The sequence below is a fragment of the Diceros bicornis genome, chromosome 26 (assembly GCF_020826845.1).
Source record: "Diceros bicornis minor isolate mBicDic1 chromosome 26, mDicBic1.mat.cur, whole genome shotgun sequence".
Taxonomy (NCBI): domain Eukaryota; kingdom Metazoa; phylum Chordata; class Mammalia; order Perissodactyla; family Rhinocerotidae; genus Diceros; species Diceros bicornis.
The window spans coordinates 38,504,931-38,527,632 of record NC_080765.1 but is presented as its reverse complement, the minus strand read 5'-3'; the positions used below and the strand labels follow the sequence as shown (position 1 = coordinate 38,527,632).

The 22,702-nt window shown below is 58.3% G+C and overlaps 2 protein-coding genes across 3 annotated transcripts in view; both read right to left on the bottom strand.

The window, feature by feature from the left end:
- The window catches only part of LOC131422652 (uncharacterized), a 135,845-nt gene that overhangs the window by 36,175 nt on the left and 76,968 nt on the right, over positions 1-22,702 (bottom strand). Inside the window, 8 exon segments of the mRNA XM_058570047.1 lie at positions 346-458; positions 1,884-2,050; positions 4,803-4,986; positions 18,133-18,210; positions 18,334-18,337; positions 19,419-19,576; positions 19,654-19,883; positions 20,653-20,961. Of these exon segments, the coding sequence (XP_058426030.1) occupies positions 346-458; positions 1,884-2,050; positions 4,803-4,986; positions 18,133-18,210; positions 18,334-18,337; positions 19,419-19,576; positions 19,654-19,883; positions 20,653-20,961 (1,243 nt within the window).
- Positions 6,375-16,006, bottom strand: LOC131422651 (uncharacterized). 2 transcript variants are annotated; one of them, XM_058570045.1, is made up of 5 exons: positions 15,471-16,006; positions 14,183-14,539; positions 10,398-10,529; positions 7,659-7,808; positions 6,375-7,564 (listed from the first exon to the last, which is right to left on the bottom strand). In XM_058570045.1, exons 1-5 carry the CDS (start codon positions 15,948-15,950, stop codon positions 7,424-7,426), a joined length of 1,260 nt encoding a protein of 419 aa, XP_058426028.1. In that variant the 5' UTR covers positions 15,951-16,006; the 3' UTR covers positions 6,375-7,423. The 2 variants fall into 2 exon arrangements, with proteins under 2 accessions (XP_058426028.1, XP_058426029.1); XM_058570046.1 differs by lacking the exon at positions 7,659-7,808.

Sequence of the window (22,702 nt, the reverse complement as noted above, 5' to 3'; positions counted from 1 at the left end):
TCATATACATGTAAGACCACCGAGCTCTGGGCTAGGCACCCACTAGGTCTGCAAACAGAAGAGCTGTAATAATAATATGTATTTGAGGCCTGGGGTGCATCTAGTTTGTGAAACCAAGGACTCCTCATCCATGTCCTGCCCACCTAGAGGTCAAGGTTATTTGATTAGCTGTGTGACCTTGGGCAAGTCACTTGGCCTCTCTGAGCCTCTCTTTCCACATCTGTGCAGTGGCCTGTGGAGAGGATTCAAGGAGGTGCTGGGGGTCAGGGGTCAGGTGTTGGCACTCAGTAGGTGCACAGCTGATGGCTCCCTCACCCATTCCTCTCCTCTCGGGGGCCCCCTCACCTGAGCGCCCGGTTCCGGCCCCGGACGTCGAGCACCAGGCTGGCTTGAGAATCACAGGTCAGCTGGAAGGAGGAGCTCATCTCCTCCCCTGCCCAGAGCTCCCGGAGCACGAGCTGAGGAGGGAGGGGGCGCAGGCTGTGAGGCGTGGGGAGGGCAGGGGGCCTGAGGACCCTCACCCTCAGCAGCGCCAGCACAGCCCCGCCCCCAGCCCGGCACGGTGTGGCAGATGCCCAGCAGGCCTGACCCCTCTAACACCCCCTTGGACGGTGGGGACCGGTGGGCAGGGCCCGGGTCTGCTCCCTCCTTGCAGCCCAGGGTGGCAGCGCCAGCCGCAGCCCCCAGCACAGACCTGCACCCCGGACATCACAGAGAAGGGGCCCCACGCAGATCTCCCCCCAACCCAGCCAGGAAGAGGGGTTTCGATGAAGTCGGGGAGAAAGGGAAGCCGGTCCGCTCAGTGTGGGGTGCAGAGACACAGATCCTCTGCACGAGGGGTGTCACCGTGGCCCCCCGGGCCCCGGGAACCGCCTCTCCTCCCATGGCGGAGTGCAGCGGGGGCAGGGGCATCGCTGGGGCATCTGAAACAGGAGGACGTGACAGAGGCTTTGACGCCTGGCTCCGGAACGTGCTCTGTGACCCAGGGGGGTGCGGAGGGCCCAGCCAGGCACGGCGAGTCACACCAAGTGACAGGGGCCAGGGAATGGCCACAGAGGGCCGCAGAGGGTTCCCCGTCTCAGAGGTGGGAGGGCATCGCAGGGAAGGGCCTGGTGTCAAGCCTGAGTCCCTATTTTGCTGCCTACTTGCTACGTGACCTTGGGCAAGTCACCTACACTGTCCCATGAGACCCAGAGATGACGATGATGACAGCGAGGATGATCGTCGTCACCGTCACAGCAGCACCTGCTTCTAAAGCGTCTACTCCATCAGACACCGTCCAAGGTGCAGAGCTGGTGTTAACTCATCCCATCCTCACATACTCACGTTACCAGTGCAGTTATTACCCCCAGTTCCCGGACGAGGAGACCGAGGGCACAGAGAGGCCAAGGGATTGGCCCAAGGCCACACAGCCAGCACGTGGCTGAGCTGGGATCTGACCTCCAGAGATGGAATTCATAAGACCGGGGCTGCCCTGCCTCTCCCTGCGGTGTTAGGAGGAGGAAACCAGTCAAGGCATAGAAAACCCTCAGAAGGGTGCAGGGCACACTGCAGGCGCTCCACAGGGGGAAGCCGCGCTTTGATTCTGATTAAAGAGGGGAAGACAGAAGGGACGCAGGACCAGGAGGCGGAACACGGGGCTGCGGGAGGCCAGTCCACACCAGCCCCACGGCTGGGAATAGAGGTTGCTCAGCAGACGCTGGTTACCACTGTTAGTATTATTAATAAGGCTTTTACAAACTGTAAAGTGCTGGAGAGACACGAAGCAAGACATCTCTGTCAATCGTGCACACAGTGGGTCCTCTGCACAGCGGGAGCTGGATGGGAGTTGCCGGAATTAGGAGGGAGCCTGCCCCTGCCCAGGCTGGCTCGTCCATCCTCACCTGGCTGGTGAAGGGCAGGCCCAGCCTCCGGAGAGCCAGCGCCGTGTGGCTGGCATTCACCACCAGCTCCAGAGTGCCGTTCAGCGGCCGGGCCACCAGGGCTGCCACGTCCACGCGGACCCCGCTGTCCCCGTCACGGAGGGCCACATTGGCCCAGGTCTGGATCTCTAGAGGCAGAAAATGGCACAGGCTGCTGGGGACTCGAGTTCACCTCCATTCCCAGCTCAAGGACGCACCAGAGACTCTGGGAGGGGCCCTGCCCTGAGGACGCCAGTGGGATGGACCCTGGGCAAGCCCTTCCCCTCGCTGAGCCCCAGTGACATCATCTGTTAGGAGGCCTCCCCCCATCCCTGGCCAGCTCCTTCTCTCATTGGGGTCACTGCTGAAATAACACCTCCTCCGAGAAGCCTCCCCTGATTGCCCATCTAAACTCCCAACCCTTCCTGCTCTTTCCCCAGCCGGAATATCCGCCCTGCGGGGGCAGGGCCTTTACTCAGTTTTGTTCCCTGAGATGTCCCCAGAGCCTAGCACAGCTCCTGGCACACAGCAGGCGTCCAGTCCTTGCTGAGGGAATGAACGAATGAATGAAGGCTTCTCTCCAGGGTCCATCAAATATCAAAGCAATGTCAAATCACACTGACCTGCAGCCCACTTGGCCCGGGCTGGAGTGTCCCCGCCCCCCCCACCTCATGCTGGGGCATGCCTTCCAGGCCCCCGCCTCCAGGCTGGACACACCTCATCTGGAGGGGAGTTGCCAGTCTCCTGGAAGGAGATGCCAGGCTCTGGAACCTCATGGTCAGGGGTTCATTCTTATTATTCTTTGACTTAAACTCCTCCTGCTACAGTTAGCACACGGTCCCCAGAGGCAATGGATGAAGCCCAGCCCGCAGTAGAGGCTGGGTTCCTGGGGGTGCAGCTCACTGCTCCGGCCCCATCACCTGCCGGCTGGGCCCGGCAGGGCGGGCAGTGCTCCTGGGCAGACCTGGACGAGCCTGCAGCTCTGAGCCTCGATTTCCTCATCTATAAAGTGGGCACAGTCCGCCCACCTCGAGGGACGTCGCCAAGACTAACTGCATAACACACCCGAGAACACTGCCCGTGAGGCACACAGTGGGTCTCAGGAACGTTCCTTTCCTTCCTTCATTATGCGATGTTCAACCACGTGCACCTACTATGTGTGGGGCATGGGGGGAGGGGACACGGTCCCCATGCCTGGGAGGCTCCCCACTGTCAGGGACGCCAGAGATGTTGACGCCAGGCAGAAGGCGTCCCCTGAGGGGCTGGAACAGCAATGCGGGAAGTGAGAGGTCACCCTGCTGGAGGCGACCACACCAGGCCTCCCTGAGTCAGGAACCGGGGCAGAGGGGACAACGCCATCCTGGAATGACCATCCCATCACTTACCCACCACGTCCCCAAGAACCCCTTTCTCAGAGCGGTCCCTGAGGTCAGCTCACACTGAGACAGCCCCCTGTCTGATCAGGTCCCTGCTGACCCCACAGCAGGCTGAGGGCCGAGGATGGAAAAATCAGGCCAGGAGAAGATAACCCATGGGACTGGGGAGCCACCTAGGGGTCCTGATCTCTGCATTCTCCATAGGGGTCAAAGGGGGGCTCTGGAGTCACACGGCCCAGGTTCAAGACCTGACTTTATCCTTAACCAGCTGTGTGGCCTGGAACACGTGACTCAATGTCTCTGAGCTTCCATTCCTCCCCTGCAGAATGGGGTGGTATTACTAACCCCCACCTCATACGTTCATGCAGTCATTCAATAGCTGTTTAATTGAACACCTACTCTATGCCACTCCACAAAACTGACACACAAAAATTGTCCCTGCCCTCGTGGAGTGTACATTCCATGTCACTGGCGTTGAGAAATACAGAGAAGTCCAGGCGTTGAGAAATACAGATACTGGATAACTAAGTTACACCGTACCTTAGAATGACAAAGCAGGAAGAGGGAATGGGGGAGCCAGAGAGAGGTAGGGGTGCAAATAAGCAGTGTGGGCAGGAAAGGCCTCACTGAGGGGATGACATTGGAAAAATACCAAGAAAGAAGTGAGGGAGCCAGCCAAGCAGATGTGTAGGGGAATAGCATTCCAGGCAGAGGGAACAGCCTGTGCAAAGGTCCTGAGGCAGGAGCAAGCCCAATGTGTCTGAAGAACAGCAAGGAGTGGAAGGAGCAGGGGTTGGAAGATGAGGTCAGAGAAGGGAGGGTGTGGATCCTGAGGGCTCAGAGGCCCCGCTACGGGCTTTGACTTTTCCTTGGTGTGAACGGGATGGTTGAGCAGATTCACTGAGCTCCTCTGCATAGACAGCTTGTCTGGTATGTATGCAGTAAGCACTCAGTCAACGCTGGCTCTCATTACTCTTATATTCCCTTGCCCCTCCGTTATGGGTTAAATTGTTCCCCCTAAAAGTTATGTTGACGTCCTAACCACCACCCTCCACATAGCTGCACATGTGACCTTGTTTGGGAATAGGGTCTTTGCAGAGGTCATCAAGTTAGATGAGGGCGTGCTGGGTTAGGAGGGCCCTAACCTACGGACCGGTGTCCTTGTGAGAAGAGGCACAGACACAGGCAGAGACTGAGTGAGCAGCCACACGCCCAGGAAGGCCGGGGGCCACCAGGAGCTGGAAGAGGCAGGAAGGACCCTCCCCTAGAGCCCGCAGAGGGAGCCTGACCTGACGACCCCCGATTTCTGGCTTCCGGCCTCCAGGACCATGCGGGAGTCAATGCCGGTTGTTGGAAGCCCGTGGGTTTGTGGCACTCAGTTTTGGCAGCCGGAGGAAACGCACACACGCTCCCTGGGGAATCAGGCCCTGGAAGGGGAGCTGTCCTGCTCCGTCCTGGAGCCCCGGGCCTCGCCGGGCCTGAGGGGCCTCAGGGCGCTGGGTCAAGGGCCGAGGCGGGCGCTTACCGCGCGCCTGCAGCTCGGCGCCGAGGCGGGTGTCCCCCTGGAGCGAGCTGCCGTGCTCGCCCGGGCCCGAGAGCTGCAGGTGCGCACGGCGCCGCCGGCCGCTCACGGAGTAGTTCAGACACGCGGGCCCGGCCCAGACGCGCCCGGAATGCTCGAAGCCGCCGGCGCCAACGTCCACGGAGACCTGCAACGACAGCGAGGGGATGCCAGGCCACCCGTGCAGAGAGTCGCCCTGCCCGGGGGGACTCCCGCAAACCCACATCGCTGTGGGGGAGGAACGGAGCTCCCTCGAGGGAGCGGGTCTGAGGAACACAGGGTTACCCTCTGCTAACTGCACACGGGCTGTTTTGCTGGGTGGGCTGCCAGTAGAGGAGTGACTGCTAACAAGTGTGTGGTTTCCATTTGCGGGGGATGAAAAAGGTCTGAGGGCCGGCCCCATGGCCTAGTGGTTAAGTTTGGTGCGCTCTGCATCAGCAGCCCAGGTTCAGATCCCGGGTGCAGACCTACACCACACAGCAGCGGCCACGCTGTGGCGGGGACCCCCATACAAACTAGAGGAAGACTGGCACAGGTGTTAGCTCAGGGCTAATCTTCCTCAGCAAAAAAAAGTTCTGGAACTAAAGAGTGGTTGCACAACATTGTGAATGTACTAATGCTCCCAAATTGTACACCTGGAAATAGTTAAAATGGTAAATGTTATACGTGTTTTACGACAATAAAAAAAAATATGCCTACCTTGGAAGATTCTAGACAGGGCATGAGCTCTCTATGTCCCCACGCAGCCCACCTGACACAGTTTCGTTCTCCCCCTGGCCCCTGAAGGCTCTGAGTTTGCAGCCTCTGCACCACCGGCTCGTGAACCACAGAAACAGCAGCAGCAGCGATCGCCGGCTGAGCACACGACACGTGGCTGCAGGTGGCGAGGCCCCTCGCTGCTCTATGTCACCCGCTTTATAAAGCAGGAGTGTCACTCCATCTTTCTGTGTGCCAGGCCCATCCTACACCCGGGGACGGCGCCACGCACGAAACACTGGAATGTCAGACCCGGTGGAGCTTAAACGCCAGGGGTGGGAGACAGATCAGGACACGGCGAAAGGCATCCCGTGTCAGCTGATGGGAAGATGATGGAGAAGGGACAGCTGGGAAGGCAGGGAGGGTGTGAAATAAAGAAATATATATACACACACATACATGTCTCTGCCCCCAGTTCCTGCTAATATCTGGTCTTTGACCCCGGTTCCTGACCCAGAGCTCCCAAATCCCCCGGAACTTCCTGGGTGATAGGAGAGTCTTCCGTTCTAATGAGGTGGCTCTCGCGTGGAGGATGGTCACCAGAGAGACGGAGCTGTGATTAGAAGCCCCACCCCCATCTCGGTGGAGGGGACAGGCGCTGGAGATTGAGTTAACGATCCATCATGCCTACGTGATGAAGCCTCCATAAAAATCCCTAACCTATGGGACTTCGGGGCTTTTGGGTTGGGGAACACATCCATATGCCGAGACGGTGGTGCACCCCGACTCCGCGGGGACAGGAGTTTCTGCACTCGGACCCTTCTAGACCCCACCCTGCGTACCTCTTCATCTGTATCCTTTATTCCATAACAAACCAGCGGACGTAAGGAGGTCTTTTTCTAAGCGCTGTGAGCCAGCCGTTCTAGCAAATGATCGGACCCAAGGAGGGGTTCCCCGATTTCATGGGGACTCCGATTTCTGGCTGGCAGGTCAGAAGTGACACGCTGGGACTTGTGACTGGCGTCTGAAGCGGGGGCAGTCCTGTGGGACTGAGCCCGCAACCTGTGGGGTCTGTGCTAACTCCAGCGTCAGAACTGAACCAAACTGCAGGACACCCAGCTGGTGTCGGAGAATTGGTCGGTGTGGGGAAAACCCCACACATCTGATCACAGACGTGTCCCATGTGAGGAGGAGAGGAGAAAAGAGTTTTTTCTTTGTAGAGGGTTGGGGAGGGGGTGACATTGACCAGGTGGCCAGGGAAGGCCTGAGAAAGGACGTGTGTGCAAAGACCGGAGGAGGCCAGGAGCTGGCACTAAAGGGAACAAGCATCGGCCCGGCGCAGGGGTGCACCGGGCGCGTTTGAGGAATGGGGGAGGCGAGCACGGCTGCAGAAGGTCAGCGAGGGGAGTGGTGGGAGGTGAGCTGGGAGAGCAGATGGGCAGATCCTGGCGGGACGGTGGGCTGGGCCGAGGGAGGGACTCGAATGGACTCAGGGGGTTGCTGGGTGGGGACGAGACCAGAGGGGACAAGGGTGGATGCAGGGAGCCCAGCGAGGTGGCTAGAACCCAGGTGTGACCTGAGGGGGTTCGGAGCAGGCGACGAAGCTGAGGGGTGAGGAGGGGTCGGGTTCTGGGCACACTCGGGAGGCAGCGCCGGCAGCACTGCTGAAGGGGGATTCTGTGCGTGAGTGAAGAAGAGGGATGGAGAGTGACTCCGAGGGTTTTGCCTGCACGGCTGGGAGGACGGTGGGCAGTGCCATCGCGATGGGGAAGCGGGGAGGAGACTGCGGCTCAGAGGGAGGTCTGAACCTTGTTCTACCCCCCCATTGTGTCCTCAGTACTTTCAGGTTTGTTGAATGAATGCGTGGCTGACCGCATGGACTTCCCTCATCACCGGCGCGCGCCAGGGCTGACCTGCAGGCCCATCCTGTCCTCCACCCGCAGCGTCCGCAGCGCGGGGATGTTGTGCTGGAGTGTGTAGTCCAGGGAGACGTGCTCTGGCCGCCGAGTGAAGGTCAGCTCCTCGGACACCTGTCGGAGTAGATGACCGTGGGACCTGGGCCACTGGCTGGGCTGACCCCATAGCCCCCCAGCCCCCCGAGGCTCCGCCGGCAGAGCCCCACACCTGTTTGCCGCCCACTCCGACCCGTAGGGTGCGTCTGTAGCTGGGCCCGCGCCTCTCGGTGGCCAGGTCCAGCAGCACCTGGGCTGGGAGGGCCCAGGGGCCGGGCCGGGGCAGGTTGTGCTTGAGCAAGACGTCCACCTCCTGCTGGGTCTACAACGGAGCGAGAGAAACAAAGACGCACGCGCCGGGGAGGTGGCCAGATTCTCCCACAGGGGAAAATAAACCACTCAGACGCTAAATCAAGCCTCTTTTCTCCCTTCCCCATTGGCCACTGCATCGTGTAAAAACAGCTGGATACGTTGTCGCCAAAGGCAGTGAATGCATCTGGGGCGTCTGCTGTAAAGGACGTGGCGTGGACCAAACTCACTGGGGAGGTGCCCGGGGGAGGAGCCTCAGAGAGGACGTCGTCACGAGGCACAGGGAGGGACCCACGGAGGGTGTGAGAAGGACACGCCTTGCCAGGTGGGACACAGGGGATGGAGAAAACCATCAGGGGCTTGAAGGAAAACCCACAAGAAGTTCAGAAGGATGCTCAGAAAGACTCGCAATGGCGCGGCTTCTCACATGGGCAACCCTACGTCAGGTAAGTTAAGCAATGGTTAGTGAATCTCCCAGGGGGCTTTGGAAAGGCCAGCCAGTTCAAACTAAGTTCAAATAAGTGAGGCTGGACCTGCACATCCTGTGACCAGCAATTCTGCTCCATGCCTCTGTCCACTAAAAGGTATGTGCAAGAGTGTTTGAAGCAGCACTATTCAGCAGAGGCAAAAACTGGACACACAATCCAAAAGAATTGAAAGCAGGGTCGTGAAGAGAGATTTTCACGTCCACGTTCATAGCAGCACTATTCACAATAGTCAAAGGGTGGAAGCCACACAAGTGTCCACTGACAGACGAATGGAGAAAGAAGATGTGGTGTATTCATACAATGGAATATTATTCAGCCTTAAAAAGGAAGGAAGAGGCGGCCCAGATGGCCTGGTGGTTCAAGTTTGGCGTGCTCTGCTTCAGAGGCCCGAGTTCGGTTCCCGGGCACAGAACCACACCACTTGTCTGTCAGTAGCCGTGCTGTGGGGGTGGCTCACGTAGAGGAACTAGAAGGACTTGCAACTAAAATACACAACTATGTACTGCGGCTTTGGGGAGGTAAAAAAAAAAAAAAAGAGAGAGAGGAAGATCAGCAACAGATGTTAGCTCAGAGTGAATCTTTCCCAGCAAAAAAAAAAAAAAAAAAAAGGAAGGGACTCTGACCCATGCTATAATAGGAATGACCCCTGAGGACATTATGCTAAGTGAAACAAGCCAGTCACAAAAAGACAAATACAGTCATGTGTCTCATAACGACTTTTCGGTTAACAACGGACTGCATATATGACAGTGGTCCCATAAGATTAGTACCCTAGAGCCTAGGTGTGTAGTAGGCTGTTCCTCCTAGGTTTGTGTAAGTACACTCTGTGATGTTCACATGACGACGAAATCACCTAAAGATGCATTTCTCAGAATGTATCCCCGTTGTTAAGCAACACATGACGGTACCGTATGATTCCACCTACATGAGGCACCTAGATTAGCCAGACTCATAGAGACAGAGAGTAGAATGGTGGTCACAGAAGCTGGGAGGAGGGGACAATGAGAAGTTACGGTTGAACGGACATAGAGTTTCAGTTTTGCAAGATGAAGAGAGTCCTGGAGATGGATGGTGGCGACGGCTGCACAACAGCGTGAATACACTCAATACCACTGAACTGTGTACTTAAAAACAATTAAGGTGGAAAAGTTTATGTTAGTGTGTATTTTATAATAAAATATTTTAAAAATAAAATAAAAACATGTACAAGATTAATGAATAAAATAATATACAATAAAAAACTGGACACTACTCAAATGCTAACTGATGGTAGAATGGCTAGATGAACTGTGATATAGCCACACCATGGAATACTACACAGCAGTGAAAACGAACAATCAACAACACACAGCATGGGTGAATCCCATGAACATAATGTTGAACAAAAGATGGCAGACCTGAAAGGGAGCATGCCATGTGCTTCTATATACATGACATTCAAGGATTCGTCTGAGTGGTGACTCATGGGGGTAGTTAGCAAGCAGAAGAGGATCAAGGGGGGCTTCTGGGGTTCTGTTCACATTTCACCCCTTGAGGTAGGTGGTAAGTGTTGGGGTTTATGAAGATTCACCAAGCTGTGCATTTTTCATCTTTGCACTTTTCTACAGTATATACATTGTACTTCAATAAAACAATCTTTTTTTTTTTTTTTGTGAGGAGATCAGCCCTGTGGTAACATCTGCCAATCCTCCTCTTTTTTTTGCTGAGGAAGACTGGCCCTGGGCTAACATCTGTGCCCATCTTCCTCCACTTTATATGGGACGCCGCCACAGCATGGCCTCACAAGCGGTAATCAGTGCGCGCCCGTGATCTGAACCGGCAAACACCGGGCCTCCGCAGCGGAGCACCACACTTAACTGCTTGCACCACCGGGCCGGCCCCAAAACATTCTTTAAAAAGCAAACAGAGACAAGTGGGGGGCCTGTAGGCCGTGGCAGCTGAGGGATTTCTCCTGGGAAGCCTCGTTCCCCTACTTGTGGGTCCCGATGCTCTCCTCTCCCAGGGTCCTCTCTAGAGTTAGGAGGGTGTCCGAACGCTTCCCCTCGGGCCTCATGAGCACGAGGCCCCGGAGCCCCTTCCCCGTGCCCCAGGCGCCCCGCCCAGCGCACCCTCACCTCAGTGGTCTTGAGGATGAGCAGCCCCCGCAGTGTGCTGGCGTCCACGGTGACCAGCACCTGGGTGTCCAGAGCCATGGAGTTCACCACGATGTAGCCGGAGCCGTGGACTCGGCCCGGGACCCCCAGGGCCTAGAGGGGTTTACAGAGACAGGAAAGCAGGGCTTCTTAACCAGGGCGGGGTCCAAAGTGGGCATCAGGGGGCCTATGCTCCCCCCTTGAACTGGATGCGAAACAGGGTGTGAGTGTGCACATGCGTGCGAGTCTGCCCAGGAGAGGGTGTGTGACTGTGACCAGGTTCTCAAAGCGCCCGAGGGTCCTGCGTCAGCTCTGCGCTGTTAGGTGAGCTTCTCCCCCCCGTCACGCCCCCCCAAACCACGCGGCATCGTATTTTTGCACCAAGAGAACCAAGGCTGTGACACCAACCTGGCCAAGTCTTGTAACCACTGGCATCTGCAGACCTCGCCTCTCCCACCTCTTCTGCCCCCTCCCTCTCTGCCTCCCCAGGCACACAGAACCCCAACATCTGCCCTCGACAGACAGACAGACAGACAGACAGACGGGAGCCCGTCCAGGAAACAGGCTGCGAGACTGGTCCCTGCAGCTCCTCCCATCAGCACATCACCCTAGCGCGCGACAGGGAAAGACGCTGCCGTTCGCTGGGCACCTAGTGTGCACCGGGCAGTGCGGGCAGCGGGGGTCTGCCGTTTTATCGAATCCTGATAGTGGAGGAGGTCTCTGCACCCCATTTTATGATGATGGAACTGAGGCCCAGAGAAGCACAGTGACTTGCTCAAGGCCACACCGAGACGAGGGGCAGAGCCGCCATCCACAGTCTGGTGCTTCCCGGCCGCAGAGGTGGCCTTCCCATCAGGGGCCTTCCTGAGAGCCCAGGGTGGCCGCCTGACCCTCCCCCTGCCCGACGCAGCATCCCACCCCGCTAACCCTCCCTCCGCTCTGGAATGCCTCCTCCCCGCCTCTGCGGCCCCTTCTCCCTCTGGTTCCTCCCCCTTCCTAGCTTGTCCTTCTCATCCCTCCAGCTCTGCAGCGCTGGGTGCCCTCGCCCCGTCTGCGCCCCCCGCGGCCATCTTAGCCAGCCTCGTGGCTTTCAGTGACCCCCTGGAGGCCGAGGCCTCCAGTCCAGACCACGGCCGACCCCCTGACTCCAACAGCTGCTCCTCAACATCCCCACGAGGGCGCCCAACAGCCCTGTCAAACTTACCACGCCCGAAATAGGACTCACAAGCCAGTGACAGCCCCTCTCCTCCTCCCGCTCCTCCTCCTCCCGCCATCCTCCCGCCACAGGGAACGGCAACCCCAGCCCTCCCGTCCGGCAGGACAGAAGCAGAGGCGCCATCCAGGCTCCCATCGTTCCCTCACACCCACCTCCAAACTTCCACCCCAGCCCCTCTCTCAGCCCCCACGACGCAGCCTGAACCTGAGCCCTCTCCCACTTCCTGTGCTCTTCATAAAACAGGACTCAGCCAGCTACGGCCCACGGGCCACATCCGGCCCGCTGCCTACTGTTGTAAATGCAGTTTTATTGGCACACAGTCCCACCCATTCATTTACATATCCTCTATGGCGTTCTGTGCCACAAGGGCAGCGCCGAGAAGTCACAACAGAGGCTGCGTGGCCTGCAAAGCTGAAGATGTTTACTGTCTAGACTTATAGAAATGGTCTGGTCCTGGTCCTAGGGCCCTTTCCTCTCTGGTGCTGCCTCAGGGCCTTTGCACTGACCATGCCTCGCATACTTTTTACCTAGATAACCACGCAGCTCCTCCCTCCTCTCCTTCAAGTCTAGGCTCAACAGTCATCCTGTCTTTGGCCTGACCTTGACCCATTTATATAAAATTGCAATGTTGATCCTTTCACTCCCCCCATCCCCACTTCCCATCTCTCCACAGCCCTCACCACTAGCTAATTCACTGACTCATCCTGGGGATGGCCCGTCTCCCCCAGGCAGGCGTTTTTTCTGCTTTGTTCACAGCTGTGTCTCCAGGACACAGAGGAGAGGCTCAATAAGTATTGACGAGTCCATTCCTCTGGGGCCCACGCCATCTCTCTCTGGTTTTGCCAGTGGTCGGAAAGAAGGCCCCAGTCCTGCCCCCTGGAGACCCTGGTGCCTACCCCCCCTCCCACCGCCAGCTCCACCCACCCGCAGGGCCTCAGAAGAGCTCTTGGCTAGCACCCCCCACCGCAGCCTGTGGTCCAGCCGCAGCTCGCCGCGGCCCCGAAGCTCACAGGCCCCTGCCCGTAGCTGCAGGCCCAGCCGGTGTCCGGCCTCCCACCTCCCACCCGAGCCGGCCGCTCAGCGAGGTCTCTGGGGGGGATGGCCCGCAGTGCAGGCAGCGTGCGTCTCAGCTTCCCTCAGAGCGCGCCCTCGGCCTACCAGACAGCCGCCGCCGAGCTCAGGGAGGCCGTCTGGCCGGCCACCGCGAGGGGCCCCGACGCCTCTGCATCCCCACCCGCGGCCTGCAGAGAGCCACTGAGCCACATCCCTGCCGGGAGGCCCAGGCCCTGCTGGACCACAGAGAGAGGGGTCAGAGGGTAGTTCCACGTCACGAGTGGCCCCGATTCTCCATCTTCCACCCTCTTACCCCTACCCCCATCATGGTAACAACAAAACAGCAGCACCGATCATAATACACAACGACTACCCATCGTGGAACACTTGTACTCGCACAGCCTCATGCTGAGAACTTCACGAGGACAATCTCTTTTCATCCTATTGACAGCTCGGAGATGGGTAGTCACCATCCCCATATTACAGATGGGAAAACCGAGGCTCAAAGAGGCAAAGCAAATTGCCCAGGGTCAGACAGCTAGTAGCAGAGCTAAGGTTTGAACCTGACCTGTCTTCAGACCGTGCTTCCAACCTGTGCTGTCCGACAGGATAGTCACCAACCACACAGGCTGTTTCAGTTTAAATTAAAATGAAGTAAAAGTAAAAACTCAGTTACTCGGTCACACTAATGAGCACACTTTAAGTGCCCAGTAGCTACACCTGGCTAGCGGCTACTGTCCTGCACAGCAAAGCACAGAGCATTCCCATCACCATGGAAGGTTCTAGTGGGCAGGACTGCTTTATCCCCCGATGCTTTACTCTCTCTTGTGGCTCAGCTGTGTGGTGACTCGATTAATTGAGAGGGTGTCTGCGGGGGCCGGGCCCTGTGCTCGAGGATGCTGAGTGGCCCAGCCCCTGTCCCTGCCCCCAGGAAGCTCTGTCAGGAGGGGACACAGACGAAGACACAGGTGGAGTGGCTGTCCCACTCAGATGAGGACACTGGTCCTGTCTGCTAAGCCAGGACTCCAGCGACCCCCCTCCTGAGAGTCACGGGTTCCCCTCCCCCAAATACCACGGGACGATACTCAGACCATCTCTCAGCCCAGATAAAACCCAGCCAGTGGTTTTTAACAGGTTCGGAAACCAAGATGGGACTGTTCCCCACAGTCAGCTGAGGACAGCCCCGTCATTTCCTTCCTGCACTCAGAATTTTACTAGAAAGACAAACTCTCATAAATTCCGAGACTGTGCTCCTTTTGCTGCACAGCGCCGCGTGACTCTAATCTCTCCCAGCCTCGATGTGCTCATCCACGGAATGGACACGGGATTAGAGATAAGCGCAGACACATGTCCAAGAGAGCGTTTGGGAAATGGTAGCTGGGGGTCTTGGGAAGCCCCCGGAGGGAGGTGCCAGCCAGGCTCGGGCCTCCCACTGGCAGGGGCCCTGGAAACCCAGGTGTACGTGCTGTAAGACGCCTCGCTGGCCCGCCGTACGCACCTCCAGCAGCGGGCAGCCCGGCTCGGCAGCCAGTGTCCACGCGCTGCGGTTCCCAGCATGCTGTTCCAGTGTGCCCTGCAGCTGGCACGGCCCCCCCCGGAGGGCCAGGGAGCTGCGGGCAGTGGGGCCAGCCCCGGCGGTCAGGTTGATGGTGCTGCTGGGTGGCAGGCCCAGGCGGCCCAGCAGGGGCAGGGAGTGGGTCAGGTGACCGAGGACCGAGGTTTGGGGCCCGCAGGCGCGGACCAGCTGCAGGTGGGCGTCTCCGCTGTCACTGTGGAGGCCCGCGGCCAGGTCGAACTCGCAGCGGCCCCAGCTCAGGTGGCCCTCAGAGCGCAGGGCCCGCGGGACACCTGTTGCCTGGAATAAGGAGAAAGCGGTGGGATTCAGGGGTCGAAAGCCAAGGTGGGGGAGCTGGAGATGGCCTGGGTGGGAAGAGGGCAGCGGCGGCCCCGCGGCCTCAACTCTCTCAGCACCTCTCTCTGCAAAGTGACCGATCCCGTGGGTACCCCACTCACAGCCACGGGCTCGAGTTCTCGCTCCACTACTGACTGTCTTCCCAAACTTACGATCTCAGTTTACCCACCTCTAAAATGGGGGTTGACCACAACATCATAAGTTGCTGGGAAACACAAATGGGTTAATATATGGGACTTGTTAGCCCCGGGCCAGGCACCCAGAAAGCACTGGCTATTGGGAATCCATCGTCAACATCAATGATCGTTGGCTGGAGGGCAGAGATCCTGAGTAACTTGCTCCACTGGGGCCCACGACATGCCCCACACGGGGACACCGACCCAAGGTGGGAACGAGAGGGGGGCGACGGGGCTAACCCTGCTCAGGTCCCCCAACCTCTCTGGGCCCCGGTGCATCCCCTGGGATAGGGACACGCGCCCCTTCCTCATGGGACTGAGGACGTAAGGAGCACACAGCACACAGTGCTCCATGAACCTCGATAAAGCTGTTACTTCCTACTGTGCTCATTGTTCCTCCCGGCTCCTTGATCCTGGGAGTGGATAAGCGAGATGGTGAGAAAACAATGAACTTGAGCCCCAGAAAGGAGGGGACCAGCGGCTCAGAAGGGCCCTTTGTGAGAGGGGAGACAACGCAGTTCAGGTCCTGTTTTTGGCTCGAAGCTTTCTAGTCGGCAAGTCCCCAAACTCAAGTGATGAGGGCAGAAAAGTTTCTCATGCTGAGGGCAGAGCAGGCACACAGTAGGCAGCTAATAACCTGTGGAGGGAGGTGGGAGCCCTGCCAGGACCCTGCGCTGACCGTTGGGGAGGGGGCTCACCTCCAGCGGGGGGCAGCGATTCTCCAGGGACAAGGTCCAGTTGGTGCGTTTGGCATCGGCCTCAGTCCTGACGTCCCCGTGGGCAGTCAGGGTGCACTGGCCCAGGGCCACCTCCAGCTGGGCCCTGGGGGGTTTGTCTCCCCCCACGGACACTCGGATGTGGTTGTCAGGGGCGACCCCCAGAGCCTGAAGTGGAGGCCACGCATGCTGGAGGCCGGCGTCCAAGTGGGCAGTGTGGCTGCAGGATGTGTGGACGTGGGCCCGGGCAAAGGTGTCCCCAGAAGACACCTGAGCCGCCAGGCTGGCCACGTAGGCGTGGACCAGGAGGGAGCCATTCAAGGACAGCACAGCCGGATTCTGTCCCCAAGAAAGGCAAGGTGAGGCCAAGCAGGCGTCCCTACAACACCCCACCACGCAGCGGTCCACCCTCTGCTTGGCCACGTCAGTCAAGGGAGCCCCCGTCTCCTGGGCCATCCGCATCCCCCATTAACAGGGAGACTTTGTGGAGGAAGATGGGCAGGATGTTAGCCCAGGGGCAGTCTTCCTCAGCAAAAAAAAAAGAGGAGGATCGGCAGATGTTAGCACAGGGCTGACCTTCCTCACACACACAAAAATAAAAATGGGAACTTTGCCCCTGCAAAGCGCTTCTCTGTGAAGAGCTGAAACCGGCCTCCCAGGTCATGAAGTTCGCCCTTTCAGAGCATTTCAGGGTCCCTGACGTCCCCTCCCGTGATGCACAGGCTGGACTCCGTGTCTTCCTTCCGGGTCCTCCCTCCCATTTCCACAACAGCGTCTCAGATTTCTCAGCCTCTCTCACCGGGCTTGTCCGGGCACGGCCTTTCTTAATACTCCCAATGGAAGTCACTGCTCCCCTATTCTCAGGCTCTGGGGGGCCCAGCCTGGGGGCGTCTGCACCCCCGTGAGGAAACCAGGAGCTGCTCACAGCCTCTTCCTGACCCCAGAGCTCATCTGTCTGCCTGGGGCAGGGACAGCGCCACTGATGACAGGACAAACACACACAGTCAGACCCAGCACAGCTAAATGGACCACAGAGGAGCCACGTAGCTCCGCGGCGGCCACCCACGGTGCCCAGACCACAGGTTGCCCCGCTTGGAGGTTGCTGGCCTGCTCTAGAACCGAGGAATGCCTTGATTTCTAGCCCTTTCTCGGAATTCCAGACCACAGCCATCTGAGGGGAGGGCCGTCCGTTCACGGCTCTCATCCTCACTCTCCTCCATCGTTAGTCTCCCCAGAACCGCCTCCCCCTGAGTCTCTCTCATACATGTAGCTACTAACCCCACGTGGCCCCTGGAGAGGGGCAGCCCATCTGTCCAGACTGGTAAGACCCTCTCAGTCCTGATCCCTAATTCTCTTAGTTAACCCTCCCACCATTCAGGCCACTGTGTGACCTTGGGAGAGTGACTTCACCTCTCTGAGCCTCAGTTTCCACATCTGTAAAATGCGGTCATGATTCCCAGCAGCTGAAACCAGGGGAAAAGAGAGGAAACCATGTTGAGATGGACACTCAACATGAGTGTCGTCATCCACAGTTTACAGATAACAAGGCTAGGCTCAGAGGGGTCAAGGTCTTACTAAAAGTCACACAGCAGGTGAGTGGCAAGGCTGGGCAGGAAGCCACGTTGGCCTGATTTTCTTCTGTCTCCCTGTGTTGGGTGGAGCTGCTGCCACTGGCCAAGCACAATGCATGAAAGCATCACATCTTTTGTGCTCACACAGAAGCAAAGTGGGCAGAAATGGTCCTCCCCAAGGAGGCCATGTCCCCTCTACCTGGACGGCCAGGCAGTGAGCCCGCAGCGCCAGTTCCCAGAACCCCGGGCAGTGCCCCAGGCTGGAAACCCTGCAGTGCTCGCTCACTCCTCCAGGCTCACGTCTCCCCAGCTCCTCCAGGGGCTGCCAGCACACGGCCAGGCCTGGACCATGTGTCTCAGGAGCAGAAACCATCTGTCCCCCTCCCCCAGGCAGCCCTCAGGTCTACACTCACTGGCTGGCCCCCCATGACCAGCTGGGATGCAGAGCTCAGCCAGGCCAGGCCTGCAACCAGCTGCTGGCTCAGCTGCCCCCGGGGTAGCACCGACAAGGTCTGCAGGCGGCCCCAGCGGCTGCCTCACGTCCAGTTCAGTCACAGCCCGGGTCCAGGGCCACAGGGCCCAGTGGAGCTCAGGGAGTCCAGGCCCTGTGCTCAGGCCTCCCCTCCGCGCTTTGCCTGCGAGGGAGAGGGCCCACTGTCGCCTGCGCCCTGGTCCCGAGAGCCTGGAGCTGCCTAAGCTGGGCAGGCTATGTCTGAGCCCTGGCAGCATGTGCCAACTGGGAGCCCCACAGTCCGTCTGCCTCGAAATGCCTAGATGCGCCTGTCACCAGCTCAGCCACCTGTGGCAAAGCATGGCTCGAAACACTTGGATTCTGGGTTGACGTCTAACTGTGCTCACAGAAAGGACTGCCCATCTGCCATCAGGTTGGCCCAGGCCCCCCTCGGAGCTGGGAGCCCAGGTGCGCATCACTGAGGACGTGGAGGGCTTGGAGGAGGGGACCGTGCGGGTCAGCCTGGCAGTGGCCACAGGCCCCAGACCATGCCACACGCAGCCCCCAGTGCTCAGACCACCATCTACACTGCTGCCCCACCTGTGACAGAGACCCTCGTAACCTCAAGAGGCCACCCAGCGACATGCACCCAGCAGAGCCCTGACAGCTGGGCAGGCGAGGCGTGTCTGTTGCCGTTGACCTGCGGAGACCAGCAGCGTGGGTGGGGGGGCGTGCTGACAGACAGCTCTGGGAAGACTGCAGCCGGAGGCCTCTTCCCCCAACCTGACCCCAGACGGAACGCGGAGATCCAGCTCGACCCCACCTCCCTTGGTGAAGCCTCCCTGGGGAAATAACCCCTGAAGGGAGGTTTGTGCAGGGACCTGAGTGCCAATCCACAGCATCGTCATAAAGCAGAAGTCGCCAGAGCCCACGTCCTCACAACGCCTGTGTGTGCCAGGCTCTGTCTGGTTCCTCACCTGATCTAAGTAACTGCAGGAGGTGGGGATTGCTAACAGGCCCTTTTTGCAGATGGGGGCACTGAGGCACAGAAGGAGTAAGCAACTTGCCCAAAGTCACACAGCCAATAAGTGAGGAAACAGCCTGGTCTCAGCGGCACACCCTGATCACTTGCCCTGCCTCCTGCACACTTCGGATGGTTTAGAGAAGGCCCCCACTCCCCCTCAACCCTGTGATGGGCACAGAGCAGGCTTCCCGCTTCTCATTCTTGAGAACAATGCAAAAGACGGCTGTGTGCGTGTTTCCTTGTCTAGCGTGCAAAGTTTCTCCAAAGGAGGTATCAGAAGACGAGGGACGGGCGAGGGTCTCGGCAGTTTTCATTTTATTAGATAGGGCCACAGTCCTCCATAGGGGCTGCCTCAGCTACACTTCCAATCATGGAGGGGCTTGACAGGAGGACAGGCGGACGAGAGGAGAAGTGGACAGAACAGAAGCAAGAGATGAAGAGTAGAAGGCACGGGGCGGGGGGGGGGGTGGAAGGGAGAGGAGTGTGAGAGGAAAGAAGACAGGATAGACACGGAAGAAGGGAGGAGCTAATGTGGTGGGCGGGGGCCAAAGTGGGAGGGGCTAGTGCAGTGGAGGTTGAGGTGGTGGGAGGGGCTAAGGTGGTGGGAGGGGCTAGGGTGGTGGGGAGGAGGTAAGGTGGTGGGCGGGGCCGGGGTGGGACGGGCTAGTGCAGCGGGGGCTAGGGTGGTGGGGAGGAGGTACGGTGGTGGGGAGAAGATAAGGAGATGGGGAGGAGGTAAGGTGGTGGGAGGGGCTAAGGCGGTGGGCGGGGCCAGGCCGGCGGGAGCCGGAGGGGTGACTGCAGATGCTGGAGAGACGGGGCCGCTCTGGTGGCCCGGCTTGGGCCTCGCCGTCCCAGCAGTGAGGGCAGCCACCGGCCCACACGGGCTCCTCGGGTCACTCACCTGCAGCCCCGAGAGGCCGTGGTGCAGGCCCAGGGCCAGCCCCTGGCGGCCGCCCTCTGCCCCCCGCTCCAGGGCCACGCGAAGCTGCTCGCCGTCCACACTGGCGGTCAGCCCGGCCGCCAGCCTGGGTCCCGCGCTCTGGGCGGAAGCAAAGCCGTGGGTGTCCCTCGACCCTCTGCCCCCCGTGCGGGCCCGGGCCCCGCCCCGTGACCCACCTGGGAGTGCCCGCGGCCGTCCACGGAGAAGGGGAGGCCCCAGCGCCGCAGGCCGGGCACCGTGTGGCCCAGGCTGGCGCGGAGCCGGCGGCCCGGGGCGCTGGGAGCCGGGCCCTCCAGGCCGAGGGCGGCGTCCAGCCGGCCCCCCGCGCTCCGCAGGGCCACGCGCACCGACAGGTTGGAAGCCACGTGGCTGTGTGACAGCAGCATCTCCGCCTCCGGGGGGAGCCCTGGGGCAGAGGAACGACAGAGATGGCCGAGCCGGGTCTACACTCCACGGGAGTCAGGACCCGGTCCCTGTCAGCCCACCTTCTCTCTGGAGGGTCCCCTGAGCCCTGAGGCAGACCCGGTCCCCCAGGTCCCACTGCCAGGAGGAGCCATATGAAATTGTCAACATTCAACCATTTCTAACCCACGAAAAGTTGATGTCACCTGGTCCACCTAATACCACAATCACCACAGAAACAAGGGCTAAGTCCCCTTTGCCCTCTGGACTCCACAAGCTCCCCAAGCGCAGGGACTGGGTCCCAGGGAGCTCCGGGGAGCAGGGGTCTGATCCTGCGCTCTCCCTGCTGCTGCACGTTTGGGCCCCTCCAGGCCTCATGGAAATGTCCCCAAGAAGCTAGAGCTGGGGTGTCGGAGCTGTTTCCTCATTGTGGTGCCAGAGCAGGTCCAGGCACCCCGCTGGGCCAGGCTTCCACCTGCAGACGCTACACTGGGGGCGGGGAGCCCAGGGGGAGGGACCGGAGGCTGGGGCTGTCTGCCTCTGGTTTGGAAGTGTGTCAACACTGGGTAACAGCTGGTGGCCCTGTACCGTGTGTTCTGGCTGAATTAACAGCCCAAGGAAGAAGGGGTGCTGGGAGAAGCTGGTAGGGGATGACACAGAGCTAGACGGTGGATCTGGGGCCTGGGGCTCCTTCAACTCCCGTGCCCCACTTGGTTCCAGGACCTGGGCATCTTCAGGGGAGGAAGCTGTTCGGCCCTGTCCACCCCTCCTACCTGCCTCGCTCAAGATGCTGACGTTGTGACTCAGGCTGCCCGAAAGCTGGCCATGTCCAGGGCCCCAGGTGCAGGCCCCACCCAGAGCCAGGCTAGCAGCTTCGGCACGGAGCCTGGCCTGGCCCCCAAGGCTCCCCGGCTGGGCCTGCAGCCGCCCTCGCAGCCGGAGCTCTCCTGGCAAGGCCTGGCTGCCATTCTGGGTGAGGATGCAGATCATGCTGCGCACACTGGTGCTGTTCCCTGCCTTCTCATGCTTGTCCCGCAGGAGGAAGCCCAGCACAGCTGAGTCGGCAGTGACCTTGATGGTACCTGCAGAGGATGGGAGAGAAACCATACAGAGCAGGGGGTCGGCCCAGGGGACTGGGCTGCTTTGGGGAGGAAGGAAAAGAATCCTGGGGTACAAGTTCCTAAATCCATGATGTTGTGATTCTAATGTCAGGAGGGCACATCTGGGAAATGGACCAAATTAAACCAGCTCCTTCCCAGCATGCTCTGAGGACCAAGCAAGCTAATTCACAAATCAAAGGGCTTTGGCAAAAAAGCAGCAAGCCCACTAAGGGATGTCCATTAATACCAGTGCTCAATTCCTGCTCAAGAGAGTCCCAGACCACCTGTGATGGAATGGCCCCATTTTACAGACAACAAAACTGAGACCCAGGAAGCCTTGAGAGACGCAACCTGAGATTTTAGGGATAGAAAAATTTCTCAGAGGTCTCTTCCAACCAAGCCAGTCCTGGTGGTCTAGTGGTTAAGATTTGGGGCTCTCACCACCGCGGCCCGGGTTCATTTCCTGGTCAGGGAACCACAACACCTATCTGTCAGTTGTCATACTGTGGAGGTTCCATGTTACCTTGATGCTGAAAGCTATGCCACCTGTATTTCAAATATCAGCAGGGTCACCCATGGTGGACAGGTTTCAGCAGAGCCTCTAGACTAGACAGACTAGGAAGAAGGACCTGGCCACCCACTCCTGAAAAAATTGGCCATGAATAGCAGCGGAGCATTGTCTGAGACAGCACTGGAAGGTGAGACGATGGCTCAAAAAGACAGGGCAGGGTTCCACTCCACTATTCACAGGGTCGCTAGGAGTCGGAATTGACTTGACTCCAACAACAACTCTTGCATCCGGAGAAGATTCCACTCCCTTGGGCCAGTCCCGTGCGCATACATAAGTCACGCATTTTACCAGAACCATTCAGGTCTCCTGACCCCCACCAGGTTCTCTCGGGGCCTTAACATGGTCCAAGTGTCCTTATACCTTCCTCCTGTCATTCAAGGTTTGACTCAGGGGTCACCACCTCCAGGAAGCCTCCCTTGGCCCTTCTGCACCCCCAGGCTGGGTAAGACACCCTTGTTCCGTGCTTCCAGACATAGAACTCATGCGAAACTCTATCACAGAGTACAGAGCACTTTCCATACAGATAGAACTCTCTCGCAGAATGTTGAAATCATCTTTTTACAAATTCCTTACGTTGTGGGGCCCTATGTCACCATGTCCTACAAGATGCTAACCAGCTTCCTCATCTGGGAAACAAGGATAATCAGGGTAAAACTTCACTAGATTATTGTAAAGATAAAATGAAATGATGTCAATGGAACAGGATAGAGTCCAGGACTAGACACATACGGCCAATCGATTTTCAACAAATGTGCAAACGTAATTCAGTGGAGAAAGGATAGTCTTTTCAATAAGTGTGCAGAAAGGATTGGAAATCCACATGTAACAATATTACCTTGATCTTCACTTGATCATATACACAAATTAATTCAAAATGAACCACAGATCTAAATTAAAAACCTAAACCATAAAGGTTCTAGAGAAAAAGCACAAGAGAAAAATTTTGTGGCCTCAGGTTAGGCAAAGATTTCTTCTATGACACGAAAGCACAACCCATAAAAGAAAAAAAAATGATAAATTGGACTTCATCAAAATTAAAAACCTCCATTGTTCAAAAGACACCATTTAAAAAATGAAAAGACAAGCCATAGATTGGGAGAAGATATTGTTAAAACACATATCTGATAAAGGACTTGTATAAATGATTCCTAA